Below are 27332 nucleotides of genomic sequence, written 5' to 3' on the forward strand. Positions count from 1 at the left end.
GTGAACATAGAGTTCTGTGTCCGCTTCCCTGGATCACCAACATCACTATTCAGCCTTTGGGCTGTCGAAGAAATTGAACACAGTTAGCACAGTTAAATGACTAATCTCTGATTTAAATTTGCGGTCTAGTACAGCGTTTTTTATCTTATGCCTGTGTTTTTCCCCAGTGAACATGACTTGGGCGAAGACGACATCTATGACTGCGTGCCATGTGAGGACGATGGAGACGACATCTATGAGGACATCATTAAGGTGGAAGTACGACAACCCATGGTGAGAGCTTTTGTCTCCGCACTTTCATCATTAATGTGGAATGTGGTTGTTTTACATGTTTGTCATAAGTCTCACGTCTGGTGATAGTCCAGCTGAACTGTGTTGACAGTGTGCAAGAATTATGTGATGCATGATCTGCTAAATTATCTAAACCACTAAATAGTGTCCCAATAAATAAGTGTATCGAAAAACACCTCTACCCACTTTTAACTAACATTAGATCATTTCTGTGACCTACATTGTATTTGCCTTTCAGCTGCATGACTTCATATCTTTAAACACACACACACGCACACACACAATAGATGTATCTTTCATGCTGAATTTGACTTTGGACTTGCTTTGCCTTTCTCACGCTGCAGATCAGATACATGCAGGTGAGTGCTGCTGTGCTTGTGACTCACATCACGCTGTCAACCGGTTAAATCCACCGATAAAATAAACCTATATGATCTGCTACTTAGGTCAGTGACTCTTGCATGAGGGTAGAGGAGACCCCATCTGGTTCAAAGTCTGACTCAGGCCCTGTGACTTCAGCTCTGTGACTGTAGTGTTAACTGACGTCAGCCAGCACCACCAGCTGCCACATTAAAGCTTGAGACAAATAAACATTGTCCTACTGGCTTTGAGCCCCGCTTGTCTGATTGGTTGATTACATGCTGGATTAAGGCCCTGGACTGGACTTGTATTCCTGCATTGTTATCTCCAATTTTTTTGTGTTAGCAACACAGTCTTCACAGCCAAATTTGTTGCAGACGGTTTAGTTTGCTATTCCTCAGTCGACGTGTTCATATCATTCCTGCCGCATGGAGAATATATATAGAAGCGTCTTTATGTGTGTACATTTGTCCATGTTAATTAGGTCGACTTTGCCGCATACAGATATTTTAAAGAGTCATTTGCTGTACACAGATACACGTTTATATATGTGGACTTGTTCAGACACCAGGCCTCATGAGAAATGCATATGTAGGTCTGTATCTTCACCCTACCGTCCCCGCCTCCACTCATCACGCCTATTTCCATGGCTCTCACTGATCTTGGATTTATATGCATACATATACACTGCCTGGCCAAAGAAAAAAAATCAAGCACTCTAATATTTCATGTAATATATGTTCAGGTAGTCAGCTGACCTCATTCTTTAGGCATAATGCTACTAAACCTACACCTGACCAACTGCAGTAACCCCGGATCATAGCACTGACCCCACAGTCTTGTACAGTAGACGCATGATGGGTGAATCACTTCATCTGCTTCTCTTCTTACACTGATGCCCCATCACTCTGGATCAGGGTAAATCTGGACTCATCAGCTCCCTTTACGCTCCCTTGCAAATTGAGGCCTTTTTTTCACGGTTAGTCTCACTGTTTAAGTTTAAGAACTGTCCAACACATTATTAAAACCCAATTGTAGTCTTCTGCTTCAGTCTCCTTAGATGTGTTCTCTGCTTGATGCATGCCATGGGATGAGTCTTCCACTTCCACATGGTTGTTTAAGAAACGAAAAGCTACTCATTGCATCAGTTGGGGTTAAATGACTTGTTGCCAGCTGAAAGATAATCACCAATTCAGTAATTATTGAGTAGGAGGCTTGTACCTACTTGCTTAGTTAAATCCAGGTGGTGACTCTTTTTTTGGCCAGGCAGTGTACATGCCTTGTTAAACCAGCTGGCTCACACATTAGGGTTGGGCGGTATCCAAATTTTGATACCTTCATACCATCTCCACATTTTACCGCGGTATACGGTATTACCGTGACTAATTAAAAATTACGAAGCACGCGGCAATTTACACAGACCACTTCGAGTGGGCAGAGGCCAGACACAGAAAAAACAAAGACTATCCAGTGAATTTTCAAAATAAAATACCCCCGCACAAACTGCCGGTCGTAAAAACAGACAAAAGCGAAACTTACTAACTACATAGCATATTTACACATGTAGAAGCATGTGTAGAAGAACGTACACCGGGAAAATGGCCAAATCTGAGCAAGTAAACAACATCTGGCGGGCTAAACGCTCGCTTTTGAAACGCCACCGGTAGGTTTTGAAGTTGCGTGCAGGACGGACCAAATACACGACGCTCGCACAACAAACCGCGGACGGGCCCGACAGCTTCACCAAACTGTTGGCTTGTGCCTACACCTTTCAGAAACTAAATACCAAACACTAATGATGAAACAATAACAACATAATGTGCACAACATTAACAACTTTTATTAGCAACAGCTTAAGAAGTGCAAATACAACAGTTAAATTAAAAACCATTAAATTAATATAACGATCCGGAACAGTTTTTGCGCAGAATGCGCTGCACACACATCAATTAAATGAAATCACAGCCTGAGCCACTTTGAATAACAAAAAAGAGCAGCTTATAAAAAAGTGCAAATACAACAGTCAGAAAATTAAATTATCCTGACCATCCAGAACAGTTTTTGCACAGAATGCGCAGCACACACACACACATAGAATCATTTTTAGGCATTGAATTAATTATATCTTATATTTATTTCTTATCTTTTATATAAGTGCACTGCATTTTTTTTAATGACTGTAATGACGGTATTGAAACTGATACTTTTGAAAGACACTGGCGGTAGACCTTATTACGGTATTACTACCCAACCCTATCACACATACAGTGACACACGAAAAATCTCTGGCCCTGTTCACACATGGTATTAACGTACACGCTGGGCACCCTCGTGATCCATTCAAACAAACACAGATGTCAATTGGGGCATAGAATTTGCAAACAGCTGCCGTCTCAAGACATTTTTCGTTTCAGAAACATGAGTGGAGTTGTGGATAATCAAACACATTTTTAAATGGTAAATGTGGTGTAGTTCAACCTGAAGGACAACACTGGGCTCGTCGTATCAGACATACTTAAATGCACAATTGGAGTTAACCTCCTTAACTGCACATCCTTGTATCTTAGTCCTGAACAAAGCACAAGCAGTCTTTGATTTTCAGGTGTATTTTTCCTTCTTCATCAGTTATTAGTTTCCATTTGATTATGTTCAAATCATTTAGCAAATCCAAAACACCCGAGACCACAGAGAGTGAAGCTGACTCTCGGAACCTGCTTGAGATGTGTGATTTATCACAGTCAACATCATTCACTCTGCATTCATTTGCCAGTGTTATGACTGCATGGCAAAGCAGTTTAGTGTACAGTCACTGGAAGTGATTGGACTGGAAGGGTGCATTGCATTACCTCACGCTAATAATGCAACTCGATGGATGTGATGGATCGCACCACTCAAGTAAATTTTACAAGAGTGCTAATAGATTTTCATACAGTTAGGGAGAAATAAAATACAATGGACAACTGTGTAATATATGATATAGATTTAAATATGTAGAACATGAAAGCACATGTAGAAAAATGATTAGCTGTGATGTAAAAAATGTGTGTAATTTGTAGTAAATTGTCTTAAACTCTCTGGTACGGCTGTTTAGTTTGTCCAGTCAGTTCTGTGGCAAACATTGCATTTCATAAATTACTCTATTCTATGAATATAATGCATTTCTAAACGCTTATGAATAAAACACATTATTCATTTGTGTATTTTAATATTATTATGGCAAATGGCAAATATCAAATGGTTGGGGAAAAAAAGCTTTTCATTCCATCTGATTGTTGTGACTTATAATATTTCTTGTTTCCACTGTAGAAAATGGGAATGACGGAGGATGACAAGAGGAACTGCTGCTTAGTAGAGATCCAAGAAACTGAAGCCAAGTACTACAAGACTCTAGAGGACATTGAGAAGGTTGGTTCCGCAAATATACATTCTGGTCGATAAGTGTGTTTTCATCCTGGCACAAGCATGTGTAATGTCAGAGTTTCCTTTTTCTGCTTTGTTGGAGTGACAGACCTGTGGGTCGGGACACAGCATGGAAATGCCAGCAATCGGCAGATTTGTCGGGGAGCACAAATGTCACAGTGTGGTCGATATAGTTATTATTGGCACAGACCCCACGGGAACCACTGATCCCTGTGGCTTTAAGTGCACATCATAGGTGCCAAGGCAAATAGTGCCCATCACGACCAGAATCAGTTCGTACTCATCACATATTATATATAATTGTGATGGGAATGATTGTCTTAACATATAATTGTTTTCTATGTGATTGTTGCACCACAGACTTACAAGAATATTTCACGTTTATTGATTCATTTAATGGAAATTGGCTTTGCATGTGGAGTCCACTGGTGTAGACATGATATTCAGGACAGGACACGATCTGTATGACATCAGGAGGATCATGTGCATCTGACTGTATGCGTCGATGTTTGTCTAGGAACATACCAAAGATTTTCTGGGATTACTACTGCGTTGTATCGCTGAGGAAAGTAATGTGATTAGTGCCGTGAAATGCATGCAGGGTCAATCAGTTTCCATGTGAAACAGTCCATTCTGTGCACTTAAGCAATCATAAACCCAAACATGCAGACAAAAGTACAACTTCCAGCTCTCTCCGTGTAATCGTGCACCATCATGGAGACCGGCGCTGCCAACGCATCAGTTTCCATGTTGGCAGATTTCATTCGCGATTTGATGGAGCGCTGCAAATCATTCGCTGCGCTAATTTCATTAAACTAAATGTGCATCCTGTGTTTCCCACATCGGACCCACGCAGGTCTAAATTAGAATAAATAACCCTCTCATGATCAGAGGTCTCGTAAAGCTTAATTGAGTTGGGGTTAATAAAGTCTGTCATCTCTTTGTTGCGTCTTAGTTGATCTATTTGTTATCATTATGAAGATGAAATGTGACAGCCGTAAAGCAGCGTTGGAGAAATAACCTTCTCGGAGCAGCATACACAACAGCTGTATGCGTTTAAGCCACACTCACAGTTATAGCCTGAAATTAAATCTTGCCGCCATCTTGTAGCGTGATATTGATTTTCTTTGTTACTGCAGTTAACTCTGGCATGAAAAACACCCAGTTATAGTATAAGTAAACTGATTTGTCTTCTCTTTGTCTTCAAGAACTACATGATCCCACTGAAGCAAGTCTTGAGTCCACAGGACATGGAGGCTATATTTGTCAATCTGGAGGTGAGTGGCAGCTCATGCACGCAGGATGATGTCTACGCAGTACGCCTGGATGTGTCTCACACCGAGTGAATAATTCAATATGTGTATGGATGGCTGGATGAATGACAGGATGTGTTGTTTATATATTGTATATTAGTGGTGTCAAAGTATGTAAATTGCATGGTTCAGTATGTGCTGATATTCTGGGGTCATAGTTCGGTGTTTTTATGACAGCAACATGGCAACAGTAAACACAACATTCAGTTTCTTTCTATTCCTGTTGGAAAAAAGTGAATCATGTGCAATAATTCTTGATGTCACACTTACATTTTATATTTAAGTGCACGGTCATGCACCTTATAGACAGTTTACTACCAATTCTTCAGTGTTTCTGTTATTTATTTAAAAATCAGCAAGTGGATTTTATTTATATTGAATGGTCTTTAAACCTTGATTTTTATATGATGTTGGAGTAAATTCAGTTGTACCTGAATGCCATTACTCATATACTGATCAGACATAGCATTTTTCATAGCATACTTGTAAGCCATAAAAAAAAATACACTTTATGGCTCAGAGGCAACTTACGGTGTAGAGAGTACTCAAAGCAAACTTATTTCTACAAGCAGCATTTAGTGTTCAACAATCTGTCCTCAGTATTATTATTTTTTATTATTTTTATTTTGTTGTTGTTATACCAAAAATATAATTACTGTAATTATAACTATATTTTTATACTATATTAACTGTAATTCAACTGTATTTTTTGATGCAGGCACTCCGTTTGCATAGTGAAAGCAGCATTGTGGGCTGAACAATTAAAGATGATGGTATACCAATGCACACCTAATGTACCACTTGTCTAGGAAAATAAACATCTGCTTTTAACTGTGTGTGAAGGAGGAGTAAATGTTATGGACGGACAGATTCTCATTTTTATTGTGGTGTTTTTGCAGGATGTCATACGAGTCCACTTTGCCCTGCTCCGAGCCATCGACCTGAACATGGTCAGCGGAGGAAGTGGCTTGGGGAAGACCTTCCTAGACTTCAAAGAAAGGTTAGTATCCTGAAATTGATATGTGCATTATGTTCTTTTTTTTTTTTTTTTTGCTGTACACAGTTAAAATCCACTTATAGTTTAAGGGTAGAGGCTTTTTCCCCTCCTACCTTTCAAATTCAGGAGGCTGCCATCACGTTGAGGATTACTGAAGGGATTAGTCGCCAACGAATAAGTTAATTAAAAAGAAACATGGCAGCGGAAATAGCTGAGAGAGCATGTAACCAATTATGCACCATTCGACCAAAACCATCAGAGTATAGAAGATTGCATGAGACTGGCGGTTATATTTCTTTACATTTTCCCTTACATATAATCAGTATTGTTTCTAAAGCTGATGTACCCTGGAGTTGAATATACAGCATATTCTGTCTGTAATAATATGATTGCGGCAAAACTCCTCAACTGCACAGATGAATTCACATTGCAAATTAACCTACTGAATTTCGAGTGTCTGAATCTGTTCTGCTTCAACGCATGAATTAAATTTTTATTCCTACTGCACGGTCAAATAGTTTCACTTAAAGTGTTATTTTATGACACACGGCAGAAAATATCATAAAAATTACTTGCACAGTCTGGGAAAACCAACGACAAATGGAGAAAGCCGAGGGTTTTCTCTCAGATGATCTCCACCTTGTCCAGCTGCAAAGCAACATGTGAATCATTTCCATCTCTGAGGGGAGCAGTGATTTGCCTCCCTGCTGTGCTAAGTGTGACTGCTTCATAGGTGATGGTAATGATGGTGATGATAGGTTCTCGCCTCGGTCATGATTCCATACACATCTACGGATGTTCTGCTCTCCTGGAATAATAAAGCCATTACTGCGAGAGTGATTTGCACACTTCACTGCATGTGTGTATGAGCCTGCTCTTGCATACATAAGTGTATATAATATTATATTCCTGTTTACAGTGATCCTGATAGCACACATATTGTTTCCCCCTCCCTCTATTACTTCCAACCTGAAACATTCAGTATTTCCTTTGGGCGACGTCAGTTTGCATAGGTAATAGGCTCGTCGCAGGCCTCTTCCTTAAGCCTGGAGGGCCATGTAACACAAAGTAGGTGTGACACAGGAGACTTCATTCCTGCTAATATAGACGGGCAGGCGCATACTCTCCCCCTCTGTCTCAACACACGCAAGCACACTACCGTATTTCCTTCCATGTTAAGCCCATCTGATTCTGTGATCTGATTGAGCAATGGTTGGAAGTCTCCATTTGCACGCAATCCCACATATTTTTCAGTCTTTGTGAAAGACTGGCCAGCTGCTGTAAGAGAAGTCAGAGGATGCATATTGCAAGGCAGGAACAGAGGAAATATAATTTCTGTGTTTGTCTGAGGATAATCCTTTTCTTAAAAAAATAAATAAATAAATATTAAACACATCATCAACCGAGTAGAAGAAAACAAGTCAAAGTTTCTTTCTAAAGCAAATTTAATAACGACCTCAACTGAACCAAAGTGCTGTACAAGTAGAAGAATGTAAATCAACCAACAATCCCTGTTAATATAAAACAAATAAATATGAGCTAAAAGACGCAATCAAACATCAAATAAAACTAAGTAAAACTGTCATTATAGCTGTGTTTGCATGATAAAATTGTCTGCTCAATTTGGACTAAAGGCCAGCGAGAAGAAATGGATTTTCAGCAATGATTTAAAATGCTGCAAACTGTGAGCGGCTTTGATCTGAAAGGGTAGGCTGTTCCAGAGTTTGGGGTCTACCACCGAAAAGGCTGTATCACCTCTGTGTCTGAGCCCAAATCTTGGGAGATCAGGTAACAGCTGGTCTGTTGATCTCAGTGCTCTGGCTGGAGAAATGGCGACACAGTTATTCTGACAGATAAGATGGTGCCTGGCCATTGAGACAATTCTGAAATAAATCCTAAAATGGACTGAAAGCCAGTGTAGGGAGGCTAGTACCGGTGTAATGTGAGCTCTTCGTTTTTGTTCCCAGTTAAAAGACGGGCATCTGCATTCAGACAGTATATTGATGACTGGTCCAGCTCAATGTACACAAAGAGAGTTACAGTAGTATAAATGAGTAGTAATAAAAGCGTGAATTATCATCTCAAAATCATGTGCGAGGAGATAGGACTTCACTGCCTGCTTACCTGCTTATCAATTTAAAAAGTGATTCAACAGTTTTGTCTTTATTTAGATTAAGGAAATTTGCCTCCATCCATGACTGTGCATCCTTCAGACAATTCCCCAAAGCCTGTGTAGAGGCATTTCTTCAGAACTTTATTGTTTGTGATGGTTGGACATCTAATTTCTAAAACATGGGCAGTAATATGCTAGTCTCTAGTCTCCAGTATTCTTTCCACAACATTTTGGACATGCCTTCTGGGATTTGTTTAGTAGTAGTAGGTTTGCCACTGATGTAAGACGATAAGGTCTGACTCACAGTTGGTATTCCGGCTTTACCCCAAATTGTTGTTGGGGTAAGTGCTCCGTCGTGAAGGCCAGTCAAGTTCTTTGACGCCTAACAGGGTAAACATTTCTTTATGACCTTGGCTCTGCTGGGAGAATTGACACATTGAAACAAGACTCAGACTTGGAAGCTTGACTAAAATTTAATTATGTACTGCAGCAAGATTCCAATTCATTGGTCTAAAAAGTTGCAAACAATCCACTGCTGCCTGGTTGTTCAACATTGGATATAAACATTTAATCTCTCTTAGAAACATCTAACATTCACCCTCTATTCATAAACAAATTTGCTGATGACATACCGCTAATTGTTGCCGTCTATCTTTAGTGACATTCACCAAAATACGATGCAGGGTTATTTTGAGAAATCAGTTCATTAGATTTGCAGATTTGTGTGCGTCACAGGCTTTTACCATCCGCATGTGACTGACATGTATACCATCATCATAGTGTCTTGTCGCTCCGTGGCAACAAACAACAGTAACCAGGGGATTTGGAATCACACGGCAACGCTCTCCTTAGGCATATCTCCAATTATCCTGAGGACCTGGCTTGGTATAATTAATTTAGTTATCTATGCTTGTAAGTCCGTGTGACCTTTACAACAATGTGCTTGTATCGTTTTTTCCTCTCACGTTGGCGCAAGAGATGAAAAGGGTTTTTTGTATTTGTCATCGAACTGAATGCCACGCTGAAAATGTCAGCGGTTTATCTTCTCGATTCTTAAACAGCCAGACCCAGGCTGAATGGGAAAGTGCACTCAGAGGAAGCTCTATGAACTAAATGGCATCTAAGTGCCCTCTTGTTGATATACTCATTTGCAACATTCCCCAACTCATTTCCGCAGTAATCTGGCTCCCTGATATCCGTGCTCTAATCATGGCTGCACTATGAGCCTCTTTAGTGGGGGGTCTTTGCTCCGTGTTCTCCTCCATTTGCTGTGTGCTGGATATGTTGAGTGGAGGTGAGGGGGTCCCAATGCCATGTGTCAGAGAATATTAGCTGGCTCCACAGCCTGTCACTTCTGGTTTGCTGGTAGACTTCCACACTGGGCTTGCAGGGCTCCACGAGTGTGTGGGTGAAGGCCTAGGGCACGGTTACTCAAAATTGCATTTTCCATGAAATAACATGCACGACAGCATCCTCATTATGGAGGAGGCCAGCACAGCGGGGCAATATCACCGCCGCTGGAAAGAACAGAAACACAAAGTTTTTAGTGCACCAGCAAACACTCCAACTGCCTAAAACATATCTGCTGGGTAGAGGCTGCTGCTTTCTCCTTTTTCCTTGTACTTGTATGCAAACTGATTTTCCCAGTTGGACTGCTGTAAGCTTTCTAATGGCACCAGGGAAGCTTGCCAATTGGCCGTACTAGGACTGAAAAATGGCCACTTTTATTATTATTATGATGATTCGGCCAGCTAACTGTTCAAACTTGTTGGTTCAGTGACAAGGAGAAATCCGTCTTTGTTCTCTCCTTGAATATATAATCACCTCTCAGCTAATAATCTTTCATTTGGGGGCTTTTGTGAGTTTTTTTTTTTGTGTGTGTTTAATAAGGACCAGTAAAGAGAGAAAGGAAATTATAGGAGAGAGAGAGGTGGAGATGTCTTGCAGAAAATCGCACAGACTGGACTCTAACACACACACCACTGCATTTAAGACTGTACAAATGCATAAAAAGGCTTGAATACTACATGCAATTATGCTGTAGCAAGTATGCTGCTTTTGTTGTTGTGGAATAGAACTGATACGGACTTCCCAAGTTGCTGTTCATTTATAACTTATTACCGTTTTCTTTCATGCATGCACAATACAACGCGTACTGTATATTTCAAATAATGAAGCGGAAATGCAAAGTCATAACCTGGGAGTGAGTTGTTACCCCTCACAGCGATGTGTCCAGGCATAGCATCAAGAAAGGAGTGTACCTTTCACTGTGTCACGGACTAATTACGTCTGAGTGGGTGGTAGGAGAGGATGCATGCCGCAGTGTGCATGTGTGTCATTAGCACTTTTGTCCCACTGCTCGTCTTAAAGAAGGGGACAAAGCTTCCGACTGCTGCAGATGAAAGGCTGTTATTAAATGTGTTCTTGTTTCCACACTGCGGAGCTGCTAGACTCTAGGTTTACAGTTTACCATCAAATACAACTAAATAATTAACTTATGCTCTATTTTGTTTTAGTTAATTACATTTAATTAATATGTTAAATCTGTACAATTAGTGTTTTTCTTTTTTTGGTCACACAAACTCTTAAAACACTCGTACTCAGATCACATTCACAGCAGAAGATGGAGAATTTCCCAGACTTCTAATGAAACAGCTTCTTAAAAGAAGACCTTCATGTCACTTTGTGTCCTGATAACTTACTATAGGATTTGTGTCTATGGCATGTGCGGCTATATCCCCGCTACGCTGCACGGTCCGCCTGCTGTCTTATAATTGATCAAGGCCACCATTAATCTCAATCACGTTGTTATCCTGGAGGAGCGGGAGCTGAGGGGAGCTGTCGCTCCGAGTGTGGATCAAGTCTTAATCAGGGCCTTGTTAGCCCAGGGCCAGTTTAACCAGAGCGGGAGCCTGACTGCAGGAGGGCCTTACTCGAAACTCTGCCTGTGCTCCAGTGAATCTCCAGTGATGATCACTGTTAGATCTGTGTGGAGCAGAGGAGCATGATCTGATGAACGGCTCTGACAGAAGTGCTGCTTTAAGGAGATTTTACCTCTGGCGTAACATGATGCTGAGTCACAGTTTCACAGGCTTGACATTTCAGAAACAATGCGAGAATAGAATTATTCATTTAAAGCAATCCATATGTATTATTAATGGAAGTTCTCAAGTTTGCACTTAAGTGTTTTGGGAGCACCACGTTGAAGACGTGGAGTTATTTTAGAATGTATTTACAGCCAAATGATGTTAAATTTTATTTGAGGTGATAGTTATTCATGCTCTTAATTAGAAACTATTTATTTTTTCATGTTTGAACCTGGCACCGTGGGGAAAATATTGTTATTAATATGACTATAATACAGAGAAATCAGAGTGAAATGTGAATTTAAAAAATCACAACCACTCAAGTTCAACCATTTGTTTTTAAATTTTAAATTTTAATGTTATTTTTTATTTTGTTGAACAAGATGAATTTGTGGGAGCACGCAGATATAAAATAAAGCAAAAATAGTTTATCAGTATGTGTATCACTATGTCAAAAATAACTGGTCTTGTGTAGAACTATGGAAATTAAGCACATCATGCGTCTCTCCACTAGTGTCCAACTGGTGGAAGAAGCATCCAGCTCCTGTTTGCACCGCTGCTCTGTCCAGCTTGGTCTGTTTGCAGTGCCCACATTACGGATCTATCAGAGGCTTGGTTTGACTTCAGCGTGCCAGCTCTCTGCGCCGCCTCACCGCGCTCAAGACTCAGATTAAGAGAGGGTCGTGCCAACTCTAGCAGGGGGGTGGTGGTTTAGCTCAGTACCAGCCGTGCCAATGCCCTACTTTGACTCAGTGAGTGAGCGAGAGGAATGTGTGCCACGTGCAGTGGCATCCTCTAGGCAAGATGACTTTGAACTCGCTCCCAGCTGAAAGCACAGATCTGTGTCAGTGTCCCATTGTAATGTCTAATGAACACCGCTCTCATAGCCTCACTCAAAATGAAGAGATTTTTTTTTCTCCTTTCACACGCTGATAAGAGGAACTCTGACTGAGATGAAGCGGCGTCTTTCATTAGTGCTCTGTGATTACAGCTTATTGGTGAGAGGACGCTGCCCTTCCAAATGTTGCCCCGGGATCCGAATATATTCCAAATCATAATATATTAATAATATAATATTGATGTATTCATTTATCTGCCACCTACAGTGTCAAATGACTCTTCCACCGACCTCTTAAATTGTGTTATTAATCTTCAAATTAATGCGCGGTACAAAGGCTCCAAGACACTAACCAGTTCACAGCTAATTGTAGACACAGGCTAGGCCTGCATGATTCTGGAAAAAATGTGAATGCAGAAGAAGGAATGGGAGCATTTGTTTGTGATGCTGCTCGTGAACTAAAATGCTTAAGAATAGTTGTGTTTCGAAATGAGAACACGTGTATGTGTGAATCGAGATCGTGATTATATAACGATTTGTCGTGCAGCCCTAGCACAGGCTAATTTCACTATATGTGTTGGTATAAAGATATTATGTATTTTCAATATTTTAGGTGTTAAGGAGAACCATAAGTCCTTATTAAGCCTTATTTTAGATTTTTAACCATACACCAAGCTTTGCAATGGTTTCATCGGCCCTGATGGACAAGTCACAATCTCAATTGTAGATTTCTCTTCTTATGATTTGGAACTGTGGCCGCGGTGGACCTGCAGGGAGTGAATATGGTTATTAGGTTAAAAACAAAGAAGTTGTACAGCAGCAAACCAAACAATTATACACTTCCCTTTCAATTTAATTTAAATTGAGCAAAAATAAAGTTCGGCGTCATATAGATGCTTCAAAGAATGACTTAAGGTATGTTGTACACTACATATCCTTTGACCGTTTGGAGCAGTATGAACAAAAGTGTTACAGCCGTTTCTCTCCCCATTAAATTTCTAAAGGACACTGAGCTGTTTCAGTGTAGTGACATTAATGGTTTATTTTTCCCCTTTCCAGGTTGTTGATCTATGGCCAGTACTGCAGCCACATGGAGAATGCCCAGAAGACACTGGATGAGCTAATAGCAACACGAGAGGATGTCAAGATCAAAGTAGAGGTAATGTCCTTGCTGCTCTAGCAGTGGTAAAAACGTGCACTCAGCCCACTGATGTTTTTTAGACTGAGTGAAAATAAGTGCAGGTAGGGCGCCGTACATGTGACCAATCCCAGGAAAATATTAAGATATGTAATATTTAAAGGAATCATCGTAGTCATCGCAGTCTTATAGTGTTATTATAAGACACTGGAACATGTCACGCATCAGACCCACATGGCAGTATGAAATGATATTCACATGTCCTCCACAACTGTTTCTAATGTTTTATCTACCACATCTACAAACATGAGAAGAGAAACACATGATGCAACTAAGGGAAGAACCTGTATGTGGTGATCTGATACAACCGTGGTCAACATATTCTTCACAATCTGGCATCTTCCCTTATAAAATCAATATCCAGTCAAACTTGCATTTCAATACACGATGATATTGGATAAATAAATAAATAAGCTTCCAGAAGTTCCAGTGAAATAACCATTGAGTAAGAACAGAGCTTGTGCTCTGATTGGTCAGAACCATGACCTGTGCACGACTCAGCCATACATGCTGCTGAGGCAGAGACTCATGTGGCTGGAGGGGGGGTGGCATAATAAATGATGTACGCCTCGGGGTGCAGGACATGTCATCAACATTTTTAATTGATTTGATTTTTAATTTCACTCCAAGACATATAGAAATACTTAAACATAGAATTTGTTTGCATGCAAACTTTAAGTGAATTCATAAACGAGGCCCAGATTCGTCACTGTAATACACCAGCTGTGATGGAATCGGAGAGGCAAATAATCTAATTTGCAAATATGCCTTCAGAGCTTACGATACTTAGTTTAACTGAACAAGACTGAACATGGCCTAAACACGAGGGTTTTCTTTGAAACCAGCCAACTCATTTCCCTGTCATCTTGTTTGTCCTGTTGAATCTGGAATGCGTGGTTTAATGATGATTTAAATGGTGACACAGTCAGTTTCTGTTGTGAGTGTTCCCTTGTTGTGACCTGTTATAAATGTCTGATATCCTATAAAACAGCACTCCTTAGAAGAGCCTGAACTCGTAGCAGTAGGGCAACACCCTCGGGTAATAGCAGCATTAGGGCACATCAGCAGTTAACATGGGCAGAGAAATGGCTCTGGGAGCCGTTGACAAAAAAATTGGGTGATTACAGTCAGAGCAGTTGGCACTGAGATTCCCTCTCTCAAAATAGAAGAGCTTTGTAGCGGTTAAATCAGCATCTCACTGTCTCTATAGAAGACCTCATTTGCAAAGAGGGATAAGCTGTCCCTGTTACTGCACAGTTGTACAAACTGACTAAAAGAAACACCTACACAATCCTTATGGGATGATACTAACAAAAGACAGTTTCTTATGGAGCCAGTGCAGTCCATAGAAATGCATTCATTAGTCAGAGGAATTTCTCAGTCAGCATGCAGTGGAATTGTGTTGCAAATGCCTGGCACGGACAGAGCTTATGTGCCCCACAAGAATAAACTGGCCTCGTTGTTGTTAATGGAATGCATCATGAATGTGTGGAAGCAACGGCAGCAATGCATCAATGAATTATTAAACAACAAATGAATGCTTGTTAGTAGTAGATGTACAATGCAGCATTATGCAATGTGTAATAACCGGCCTGCTGTTTGTGTCGTCTTTCAACAGGAATGTACAATGAAAGTGCAAGAAGGGAAGTTCAAGCTGCAGGATCTCCTGGTGGTTCCAATGCAGAGGGTACTGAAGTATCACCTACTACTGAAGGTAGGAGGCGTCTAAAACCTAAACCATCATTTCCCTTCAGGGTTTACCGAGTCCGTCTCCAAGTGCTCTGCAGCTCTTTGGATTTCCGTGGCTGGATATGTGTTATGTCTTGAAGAAGCAAAGTCTTCATCTCTGTGATGGATAAAGCAGATGGAAATCATCATGCTTCATTTTCTATGTTTTACATATCAAACACTCACCCCCTGTAGGCTTCAAAGATGCCTCTGAAAAGTTAGTAGCTCTGTGGAAAGGCGGCAGTGACAGATCGGTTGAATTAACACCAGGTTCGGTAAATCAGAACAGTGTCCTGGTTTCACTGTTTCTTTCTTTCCAAACTACAGCCAAGAGATGGATATACTGATGTATTTCTAAGGCACTAGTTTCAGGTGAATATACTGATACTGAATGTGCCTTCTCTAGGTGTAAAAATGTTTTCGTAGACATGTTTGTTTGCTGAATTGCAGTGAACACAAGGACTAAAAATATATATCCTTGATTTGACTAACATTTGCTAAATCATCATATTATCAAAGAATCCGTCTGTGATGTTGCGTCATATGGAACCAAGAATTTCTGCCAGTCACTCCATACCAGCAGGTGGCAGTAGTTTGTATTCTTCCTTCAAAGGGGGAAACTTAGACCTAAGCCTGGTATATCCCGACTCATCGTCCTACGTCCAGTTAGAACCATTTAGTGGCAAAAAAAAAACTCGACTTCCCTCCGATGATGTGTATGATTCTGATACTGTCAGTCTTCTGTTCATCACCACTTTCAACACTCAATGGATTCATTGGATGGGATTTTGCCAGAGCATAATCAACACCCGGCAGACCAACTTTCTCCAACAAACATATTGTAGGTAGGACAGATCTATGCTGGCTTCCAGGAAGAGGAAGTACTGGCTTGTAAGATAGGAAGTGAGGGGCAACTATACAGATCAGGCATAACATTATGACCACCTCCCTAATATTGTGCAGGTCTCCTAGTGCCTCCAAAACATTTGTGACTGATCAGAGAATGGACATGGGTCTTCTGAGGGTGTCCTGTGGTGTCTGGTAACAGAATGATGTTAGTGGGGGCCTTGAGGCCAGGTCCAAACATTTCCTAGCAGAACATTGTATTGTCTCAAAATACAGAGTGGTTTTAATATTTAATGTTGACAAGGATTCAAATAATGCCAACAGTGCGTGACACTCTACCAAGACTAGGATCACAGACACTCCCCAACTGCCTGACACCAGTAAGTAAGTTAGTTAAATAAAAATATTCTTCATCTGTTTGAGCCAAGCTTCACCAGGAATATATGGCTATGGGTTCAGTGGTTGGACAAAGCTCCATAAAGTACAAGTCCCCAGGAACAGCGCTGGGCTCAGCTTCAACTTTCATATACTCTCACAGGGAGGTGCTGTAGAGTCGTATGGCCTGAGGGACAAACGACCTCCTCAACCTTCATTTGTTAGCTGTTGGGGAGAAATTATGATCTGAATGTAGCTCATTATTTCTCCTAATGTGCAAATGTATGAAAGCAAAATATGTGACCAGTGACAGAGCAGTCAACATTTCACCTCCCATCATTCATTTATAAAACAGACTGGCCACTGTACTGTTCCCCGCGATTAACTGACTTTGGATCTCAATTATGAATGTGAGTTCATGAAGCGGTGGGTAATGGCGCCCTGTTTGTGCCGGCTGATCTTAGCTCCACGAGGAGAGCGCGGCGACTTCTCTATTAGTTCGAATCGAACTCCTGCAGGGTCACAGGGAGCCACTGGGGTCAAATCAAGCGTGAGCTAATCAGATTAAACACACCCCATTTCACCGCTTCCCGCAGCTTTGCAGTAAAACACCGCTGGATGCTGTGGCCTCGGGGCATGTCACATTGACAAGTCCTGTTTGTAGATGTGTGTCCAATCATGCCTAAGGGCGCATCCTCACTTGATGTCGTATCGATATCATGGCGGGGGTGCTTCTATTTGGTCACAGTATGCATGGCTCTCTCCACCGTTTATGTAATATAGCTGCACTCCACGTGAAGTGAATTCAGCTCAGTCATCTTGGAAAGAATTCCCCCCAGGCAGGGTTTGAATATTTGATGAACGTGCAGTGTTTCTATAAGTTCATGTTGTAATTATACAGTATCATTCATCTTAACTGTTGAGGTGATTGCAGCTGGCTATAGAACAGTCTGAACAGTGAAAATGGTGGAGGTGAAGCCAAGCTGGAGGTGTTTTCTCTTCGTTGTGTCGGTGTGCTGTTGGGAAGTTGGTGAGGGACAATGTCTTCATGTTAGAAGGAACAGGAAGTGTGGCGCTGGGAAGACATTAGGATTTGTAATGTCAGGGAAACCAAGTTAATGAATTCTGCATTCCTTACGGGTGTTCCTGTTGCAAAGTCCTGGTGTTGCAGATTGTTTTGTAGCTACATATGTGGTTTTGCGCCTTCTAAATTCGTTAAAATGGGTAGAATAGTTCAGAAGAAGTTAAGAAATAATAATAATACAGTCCAATAATAATACAATAGTACAGTGTGCCTAAAATTTGGTGGTGAGGAGATGGTATCAGGCTGTGCAGGAATGCATGGTCATGAAATGTGACGCCGTTCCCTGGCCCTGACCTTACTTGGTCAAATTTCGAGATGAAAAACAATGTCGCTGAGTCACAGTTGATCTGTTGCTCAGGTACTTGTTGAAGGTGTTCTATTACTGGTCACTGGTTAAAGATGTATATTACATATCTTGTAATCCCACTATAGCTGCCCATGCTCAGACAAGCTGCACTGATCTTGTTAATGCTGCAGAAAGGAAAAGGTTAGAATTAAAATCTTAACAGAATGAACCAGGAAATTTTAAGGAAAATGAAGGGAATGTTTCACTGGCAAACACACATATGACCGGTTGACATTTTTGTGCCATTGGACATAGTGAAATGTGTCATTGAGGCCAGGTCAACTCTGAACTGGTCCGTGTCCTGTGCTGTGCATGTTGCTCCATCTCAAACATTAGTGTCACACATGTAACCACAGTAAAGACCAACTATACATCTCTCTCAGCCTATCACAGCGTTCACCGTTTGCGTTTCAACCGCTTGTATTTTCCACAGAGGAGGATTTAGTCTCAAAGTAAAATTCTAATATAATAATCTTCTTCTGCAGGAACTTCTGAGTCACTCGACCGACCGACCCGAGAGACAACAACTCAAAGAGGCTCTGGAGGCTATGCAGGTTTGTGTTGTCTGTGCTTGTAAAGACGTGTTCACGAGTGCACTTTGAGGAAGCATTACATAAGGGTGTCACAGTGCCCTAAGCCGCAGCTGTAAAACTGTTTCATCCTCCCACTGTTGCTCCAAGTGCTGTGTATGTACCTTGATATGACAGACGTCAGAAAGAATTTCAGTCTGAGGCTCAATGAACTCACTGTTTCAGGACCTGGCCATGTACATCAACGAAGTCAAGAGGGACAATGAGACACTGAAAAAAATCAGCGAATTCCAAAGTTCAATAGAAAATCTTGTAAGTACTCTGAACCCCTCCTCCATCACATCTTTTTCATCTAAAGGAAGAATGTCAAGGCTGTTTGACTTAATCCACATTTAAAAGCTTCGACAATGTGTTGCTTAATCATCTTCTTATCACAGAGGAGTCTACACGAAAATGCCTTAAATTACACAGTTATTTAACATGAGGCATTTTGTACTTTTTTTTGACCTGTGTTCTTTTCATTGGTTTAAATTGGAGGTTGTAACTTGCAAAAGCAATAATTCTCATATCATTATGTCTTAATAAAGTAGTTGAAATTTTTTGATTTGATTTCTTGCTTGACAGTACTGTCTGATATACTCTAACTTAATTTTGCACTATGCAGTCCATAGATTGTTTATTTTTCCACAACATGAACGCAAGAATTTATAGTCCAAACTACTGTTTACTTCCCATAATATGTCTACCAGCAGTCCCTCACTGTTGTCTTTCTTTGATCCGTTCACCCTATTCTCCTCTCTTCTCCTGCTGTGGTGGTGTGTGCCACAGATTCCTGGGGAGAACAGTGAATGTGTTATTAATGGTTTATAGAAGGTTTATACGAGCCCTGTGTGGGATGAGTGGGACTGAGATGTGACTAACCATTGAGTGAATAGTCTGAGTATTCATTTTTCATATATCTATTTGGATTCTCTCCAGAAGCACCTGAATTATATATAGTTTCACATTAGGCTGAGAAGTTGTTGAAAGCAGTGGATTAACGCTGCGTGTGACTTTGTGACCTAAGCAGCAGGTGAAGCTAGAGGAGTACGGGAGGCCAAAGATAGACGGAGAGCTGAAGGTGTGCTCCATCGTCAATCGAACGAAACAGGACCGGTGAGTCCAAAACTAAAAAATAACCCGAGATCAAACGGGATATTTTACCTCTGCAATAATAATCACTGATTATGTGTGTATGTCCTCAGGTATATATTCCTATTTGATAAAGTGGTCATTGTCTGCAAGAGGAAAGGCTATAGCTATGAGCTCAAAGAGATTATTGAGCTGCAGTTTTATAAAATGTCAGATGACCCCATGAACAACAGAGACATGAAAAAGGTAAGAAACCGTCCTTCAGTGTGATTTGCTACAGAGCGGAAACATTTCGTACGCGGGGAGATTATTGCATAGGTAGCCTCGCTGGCGTAGATGATGAAATGGCGTGTGTGATCATTACAAATGTCGCCCTTGAGCTGAAGGAGCTTGCTGATGGTAATTTCAGATATGAAACGTGTAATGTGTTAATGCATTGACATGTCAAACGTGCGCCGTGCCCGTCCATGCTTGAAAGATCATGTAAATGCATCGAAGGTCATTTAGGCTTCATGGAAAACGTAGCGCGGCGCCTCGCTCCACCGATCTAACATGGCTTTTTGTTTTGAATCTGCATGAGTCCGTCCATGTTTGCATGTGTAACTGGGTCTTTCTCTGGTGTCTTTCTTTTTGCATGCTTACCAGTCAAGTGGAAAAATGGTAAGCTCAAGTGACCTCTTTATTTGACTCATCTTCTCAAGGTGGCCTATTTTTTGGCAGCGGTGTGTTTTTTGGGTGTCATGCAGTGATTGCACATGTACATCTGCTCTGTGACTGGCTCTTTAGCTCTTGCTCAGATGCACCGCTAAAGCATGTGGATCATCTTTTAGTTGTGTATTAAATCAGATCATATTTGCAGCATTAAACATGTTTTAATTAAATAAACTGGTAAAACATGTTTTTTTTTTTGGCCTCTGTTTTCCTGACTTTGCCATCCACTCATCCCTCTACCATCTGTTCACTCGTCACTTTTTCTCCCCAGTGGTCTTATGGTTTCTACCTGATCCACCTACAAGGGAAGCAGGGCTTCCAGTTTTTTTGTAAAACTGAGGAGACTAAGAGGAAGTGGATGGAGCAGTTTGATATGGCCATGTGAGTACCGTTTGAGTTAAGACAGGAGTGTGTTTTTGTGATCTGACGTAACCTAACTTCATTGGCATTCCAGTGTTACTAGCTGTCTCGTCAAATCGTTTCATTCTGAATTTTTCCATTTACTTGTCCAGGTCCAACATCAAGCCAGAGAGAGCCACGGCCAATCAGCACAACTTCCAAATGCACACATTTGATAAGAACACCAACTGTCGAGCCTGCAAAATGCTCTTGAGGTGACGACCCTGATATGCTGATGTGGTGCCTTCAAATTCTGACATTAATAATGCACTGAGTACATCCCCTTCCAGACGGTCCAGTAGCTTTTCACTGTCAGTTTTCAGGACTAACGGAGATATCTGTCTGTTATTTGGATAATATGACCAGACAGACTTTATGTGACATGGAGACAAAGATCTGCAAATACACATAAATGTTCTTCACTGAAAAAGAATAAAAGGGAAAGTTCTATGCTTAGAAGAATATGTGTATTTGCTTTCTTGCTGGGTCTTAGGTGAGAAGAATGACACTTACAGTGGGTTTAAACTTCTGTTTTAAGTTGAGACCCCTACACAAAGCGTGTGCTAAACAAATAACCAGATGTTTGGTCTGCAGTTAAAGCTTAAGTGTAAAAGCATAACACTATCAGTCTAGTTAATACTATACTGAAAGTATCTCGTAGTGTTATGTGTCTCAAGATAAAAAAAAAAAAAAAAAGAATAAATAAATTGTGAAGAATTCCACCACTTTTGGTGAGCCGCAAACAAACAGACTTAAATCACAGAGGGAGCAGGGTTTTGGCTACCGTAGCTCCTCGTTAGCACTAAAGCAGGCCTCCGAAAATACTCCCGTAAGTGTGACTGCGGCTGACGGATGATATTTTTACACATGCTCCTTCCCACCGCCACCCACCGCGTGTGTGCCTGAGCAACACCTCCTCCCGCGTGAGAACGCCGCTCCACTGCAGCGGGGATAACCCGTGCCGCCGAGTGGCCGCTTTCACCTCTATTACAGTCAGCTGGCTAAACTCCACTCTGTGTATTGACCCACAAATTTCATGGCTTTGCTGACCTAAATACAAGGAGCCGGTGGAGGCCGGCCGGCCGGCCGGGCGGCGCTCCCGCTCCCCGCTCCCCGCTAGATGCTAATTACTGCTGCAGCCCCAGCAGATCCTCGTGATTTATGGCGCTTACTATTCAACATGGCAGTATACCATACATAGTGCTACGGCGCCCGTAAAAACCCACCTTCCACGGCGCATGGTCTTAAATGGAGCAAGTTGATTTGGCGTTTTTAAAAGATTACACAATGGAAACGATGGAGGATGTGCTAGCGCGTTTTCAGATCTGTAGGAACAAGCAGAATGCGTCTTTGTGTGTTGTTCTTACATGAGGTTAATTTGTGTCTGAGACACTTCCTGTTTGCATTACTGAAGTGTGCTGCTTTATGTGTGTGTGTGTGTGTCCTCTAGGGGCATCTTCTATCAGGGCTACTACTGCTCTCGATGTGGAACAGGAGCTCACAAGGAGTGTCTGGAAGTCATCACCATCTGTAAAATCAGTAGGTGTTTCCTTTTTAGTAGTAAACTTCATTCCAATAAGCTTCTGGGGGACCTCGCAGCATTTGCATCGCTGTTGTGTGGGCTTGTTTATAAGCAAGGAAAGGAGGGTTTACTTGTGATCCATAATGACAGGTTCCATGTATCGTATGATATGCAATGACCCGATTGTGTGAGGTCTTTAGACGCCCACGGATTTCCAGTTATTAACACATTAAAAGAAGCAAAGAGTAGAGGAATCCACAAAAACAAATGTAAATCTGTTTAGCATTTTTCTGCCCTTCTTCTTCGCTTGGTCCGTATAATTGTCTCACAATCCCTGAGAATAAACTTGCGATGCCTCTGGGATCGTCTCAGTCCTCGGCTTGAGAACCACATATTTCCTCTCCATAAATTCACAAAATCCTTGGCCTGTTTTCTCAAATTGGAGCCAGTTGAGTGTAGCAGAGTGAGCCTTAACGTCACCCCTTTAATGTTTAAAAACCTGTCAACCTCCTTTGGGTTCTTTCGGCGAGAAAAACCCTCGCCAAGTTAAAATTAAGACTAGTGGGGACAGGGCTGCAAGCATAAAAATTAAACTGAAAGGTAAGAAATAATGAGCGCGCGCAGTAGGAAAGCAGCCGTGTAGCTAGTTTGCTGCTTCCAGAACGAAACTAGTCATGCATATTAAAGTTTCCCCTCAGTTCATCCCAACCTAAACTATGATGGCACCCCTTTAGTTTGTATCCTCCCTAACGGTCTCCATATTTTTGTATCCTCTCCTCTTTCAGATCCTCTTGACATGGTGAGTAGAGTCTGTGTTTTATAGCATCTTCTTATTGTTTTTCATCTGAAAGAAAGAAATATATATATATATATAGTGTTTGCTTTGTGGTAGTATTTAAGATCAAGTGTTTCCTTTTTCTTTTTCAGGAGCCGGGGATGTCACCAGGTAAGAGCACTTGTTTGGATGCAGCTTCTTTGGAACAGTGCAGCTCTCTACTGCCATCTAGTGGATACACAGCCTATACTGCACGCTTATACCATATTATTAGGGCACTGAAAAACCAAGTAGACCTTTGACTGTGCTGGATAGTTTGGATGCTGTATCTTGAAATAATCAACACGGTGTTTAGTCTGGATTGAATGTTAACAGTTGAAGTTCCTCTCGGTAAATTTCAAGCATTTTTGAACAGCTCTTCAAAGTGGACGGAGACAGGGACACAATGCATGTTTAATGTCGTGGTTATGTTGTGTGTGTCGTAGACCACAGAAACAGTTGTGGGTTATCAGCCTCCAAGAGGACGAACCACAGCGCTCAGTCCAGATAAAGTCAGGCTCGTCCCTTTTTTCATGAACCACACTCCTCCTCCTACGGCTCCCTCTGTTTTCCCAGGTCCCAAGATGGTGGCGGTGAGGAACTACCACGGCACGCCGACACCTCCGGGGAAGACGCCGTTGTGTTTCCAGACGGGAGAATTCATCGAGCTACTGAAGGGAGATCCTGACACCACGTGGTGGGAGGTACAGCAGCCGGTCACTTTTCATTGGTGGGAACGCAGCTGTGTAGACTGTTGAATGACGATGCCTCTCTACTCCGAGGTACCACTGCTTTGCCAGCTCTGTATTCAGACAGAACCGAGTGCAATCTTTTTCTGTGTATGCTGAGCATAGAAAAAAAGAGCCACAATGTCTGCGCACACAAAATCCAATTACCATCGCTGCCAAGGACAACTTTCTACCAGACTGTAGCTTACAGATTTTCTCCGTACGAAACAAAAGTGTTTTATTGACCAGGTGCAATGAGCATGATCTGCCTCTCACTAAACCAAATCACAGATATTAAATTACTGTCACAGTACTGACTACCGTTACATTATTTCTACAGCTTAATTCAATTCATTATAATTAGAGATTCCAACTTATCTAAATAAAATAATTAGATAAGACATATGGGTTTACATTCATCAAAACATCAATCAATTAAAGTGCTTCTGTCTGTGGAGCATCAGATCTCTGGGAACTACTCTATAACAGAAGACATGGAGACACTTTATTCAGTAGAAAAACATGAGCTTTGCAGCTTCTAATTAATTTGTCTTATCTACCAAGTATTTTTGCTCCCTCCGTAACGCTTTCCCTCTTGGGAGCTCATTTTGTCACCTGATGTTCACCCCACGTGGGGGCAAACATGCTCTGAAATAATGCCTTCATACCATTCAGAGGGAAAAGGTTTACACCACAGCCCTCAACCCCACCAAAAATGAGTCACTCTTATTGAGTCAGTCTGTTCTGACTGAGGTGGTTACATGAGGTAGTTATATACCGATCCAACTAACCTCCTGTTGAATGATATCGTCCACGTAAATGAAGCCAACGGTTTTAACCCAGCTGAAGCTGAACATTTGCGGTGGTGTCCCTGCAGACGTGGAGGATGATCTACAGTAAATAATGCTGGATGATAGGAGCGGTGAGGCTGCCCGCTCTGTGCACTCTCAACAGTCCTGCTGAATCACTGAGTCTTCCAGTAGCTTTCCCCAGAGTGACTCAGAGCAACTCTCTGAAGCCATTAATTGATCGCGGCTATTACGGTAGATTATCCAAGCTGCAGCACAACACTTCAGTCTCTGTGTGATGTCAGAGGGTTCAAAACTGCTGTAGGTAGCAGACACTGAAGGCATTTCATCTTCTGATGGGTCAACTTGACAGATGTGCACAGTGCCAGAAATGTATATGTTATGTGTGTTCACTGTCAAGCTTTCTCAATGATCGTTGGCTGTTTCCTTTCAATAAAAGCAAAGCAGTCCAGGTAAAAACTGGAGCATTGATTGAGGCTGGCTGCCACGCTGTGTTTGATTTCACCACTGGGAGGCACCAAAGTTTCAGTTTTACAAATTCTACATGAAATCACTGCTTCCACATCTTTATATCCAGTAGGTTCAGTGTAGGTGGACATTACTTTAAGTTTTTATTCCGCCCTCAGTGATTTGTTGTCTTTCCGCCTCTCAATTATACCAGGAAATCTGGAGGTAATTTACCACTGTTCTGCAATTATTATGTCTCGTTTTACATTTATTTAATTTCCATTTGAGTGTTTGCAAATGTTCGAAAGCATTCCTTTAATTACACTGCTGAAAATGAAGCAGCTGTGCATTTATCTTTCAGGGGAAGCTGATGCAAGCACAGAAGAGTGGCTTCTTCCCTAGTTCATGTGTAAAGCCTTGTTTGGACCCTAAGGTGGGTAACCAATCATTTGACATTTCACTTAACCCTCCTCTTTCTCTTCTTCACTGTCCATTTACCTGCCAAGGTGTCACAAATAAATCAATGACCTCTGTGCCATGATTTTATTCTGCTCTTTAATGTGTGCTTTCTGTTTTTTTGTGACAGCCCTTCCAGTCGTTATCCAGCCGGCAGTCCTCAAGAGAAGCAGACTATTTTGGATATCCATGGTGAGACCCTTGGCTTTGTGAAGGCTGTGAATTTAATGGCCCTATTATCCCAAGGTCACCATCCCATAATAACTCCAGATCTGTTAATGTTAACAATCTATACTGGTAACTTTATGCATCGTTTAAATTTAAAGCAGCTGACCCCAATCATAAAGCTTATTACCAAACGCTCGTTTGATAATTAGTATTTGTGAAGTCTTCACTGCGTCGTCAAATGAAACGGCTTTGTGTTTGGAGGTCGCAACCTTTATTCTCTGCTTCTCTGTAGGTTTGCAGGAAACATGGAGCGGCAGCAGGCGGACAACCTTTTAAAGTCCCACAGCAGCGGGACCTACCTTATCAGAGAGAGGACGGCCGAGGCGGAAAGGTTCGCCATCAGCATCAAGTGAGTGTTTTACAGGAGAGGGAAATGTCCTGGGAGGGTTTTTTATCCGCGTCTCAAGGGACGTAAAGATTCTCACGGGAATCTCCAGTCAGCTTTTTCAGCGCGTGGTGTGGCTCCACCTAATTACCACTCAGTAATTGCTTTTTTTATCCCATTTTTTGTGCCTGTCCTCTGAGAGAAAGCATCCCAAAGAGCTCTGCAATATGAGCTCTTACTGGAGCTGTCTCGTAGTGTTGCGTTAGAATGCATTTGCACATTTGTCTTTCAGTCTTTGACACGGAGAGGGACTGTGGGGACCACCTTTTATCAAATTAAGAAAACAAATCTGACAGTCAGCCTGAACTTAGGGAAATTACTTCTATTTTCTCATGTACAAGAAATGTTCAGAACACACACACATTACCCTGAGGGCACTCACAAACACTCGGTGCCGATAAATAACAGCTCCACTTCTTGATGATTTCTCTTTACAGATTCAATGATGAAGTAAAACACATCAAAGTTATTGAAAAAGACAGCTGGATCCACATCACTGAGGCGAAGAAGTTTGAGAGTCTACTGGTAAGTCGTTCATTAGAAACAGCCACGGAAACCGTGATGGCAGAGCGACAGCAGCAACATTCATTCTTCTGGTTATTTAACAGGAGCTGGTGGAGTACTATCAGTCCCATTCGCTGAAAGAGAGCTTCAAACTGTTGGATACCACATTGCGATACCCCTACAAGTCGAGAGAACGCTCGCTAACGCGGGCCAGCACACGCTCACCAGGTAAACACGTCCAGCGTTTCTCTTCAACATCAACCAATAAACACAATCTGTTCAGGGCTGTGTCGTTTCATACCAATGAACCATCACATATCGTCATCTCAAGTCAGTCTGTGAGCTTTCTGGCAGGAAAGGTTTGATATCAGGTATCATCAAGGATTCCCCTGGTTTCTCGATACCTCAGTGACACGGTTGCAGGGACGATTTAAGCATCAGAAAAATAAAATAAATAACCAAAAACTCTAGGGGTGCTCAACACGCCTATGAGTACGAGCATTTTCCAGCTTGCAGCTGCACGCACTCTGTCAGTGGGGGAGGGGCAATGTATGGGCAGCACGAGTCCTCAGCGCCTCCAGCAGCACATGGCTGCCTGTCGATGCGCCCATCTGGAAATCTTGCCGGAGGGGGAAAAAATAAATAAATAAAAAGAATCGTCGTGTATCAGCGA

The 27332-nt window shown here is 41.7% G+C and overlaps 1 protein-coding gene across 12 annotated transcripts in view; it reads left to right on the forward strand.

The window, feature by feature from the left end:
* vav2 (vav 2 guanine nucleotide exchange factor) overlaps positions 1-27332 on the forward strand; it is a 195189-nt gene that overhangs the window by 160255 nt on the left and 7602 nt on the right. For 6 of the 12 annotated variants that reach the window (XM_047569561.1, XM_047569551.1, XM_047569550.1 and 3 more), the window contains 23 exons: positions 168-273; positions 636-650; positions 3958-4056; positions 5280-5348; positions 6284-6384; positions 13478-13577; positions 15235-15330; positions 18481-18549; positions 18751-18837; positions 19592-19680; positions 19770-19902; positions 20302-20316; positions 20639-20748; positions 20880-20981; positions 22217-22305; positions 23074-23087; positions 23216-23234; positions 23679-23806; positions 25448-25519; positions 25673-25734; positions 26003-26119; positions 26593-26680; positions 26764-26887. In XM_047569561.1, coding sequence (XP_047425517.1) covers positions 168-273; positions 636-650; positions 3958-4056; positions 5280-5348; positions 6284-6384; positions 13478-13577; positions 15235-15330; positions 18481-18549; positions 18751-18837; positions 19592-19680; positions 19770-19902; positions 20302-20316; positions 20639-20748; positions 20880-20981; positions 22217-22305; positions 23074-23087; positions 23216-23234; positions 23679-23806; positions 25448-25519; positions 25673-25734; positions 26003-26119; positions 26593-26680; positions 26764-26887 — 1904 coding nt within the window. The remainder of the gene's footprint in view (positions 1-167; positions 274-635; positions 651-3957; positions 4057-5279; positions 5349-6283; positions 6385-13477; positions 13578-15234; positions 15331-18480; positions 18550-18750; positions 18838-19591; positions 19681-19769; positions 19903-20301; positions 20317-20638; positions 20749-20879; positions 20982-22216; positions 22306-23073; positions 23088-23215; positions 23235-23678; positions 23807-25447; positions 25520-25672; positions 25735-26002; positions 26120-26592; positions 26681-26763; positions 26888-27332) is intronic. The other 6 variants (XM_047569559.1, XM_047569562.1, XM_047569555.1 and 3 more) reach the window with 5 other exon arrangements.

This window comes from Mugil cephalus, chromosome 19 (genome assembly GCF_022458985.1).
Source record: "Mugil cephalus isolate CIBA_MC_2020 chromosome 19, CIBA_Mcephalus_1.1, whole genome shotgun sequence".
NCBI classification, from domain to species: Eukaryota; Metazoa; Chordata; class Actinopteri; order Mugiliformes; family Mugilidae; genus Mugil; species Mugil cephalus.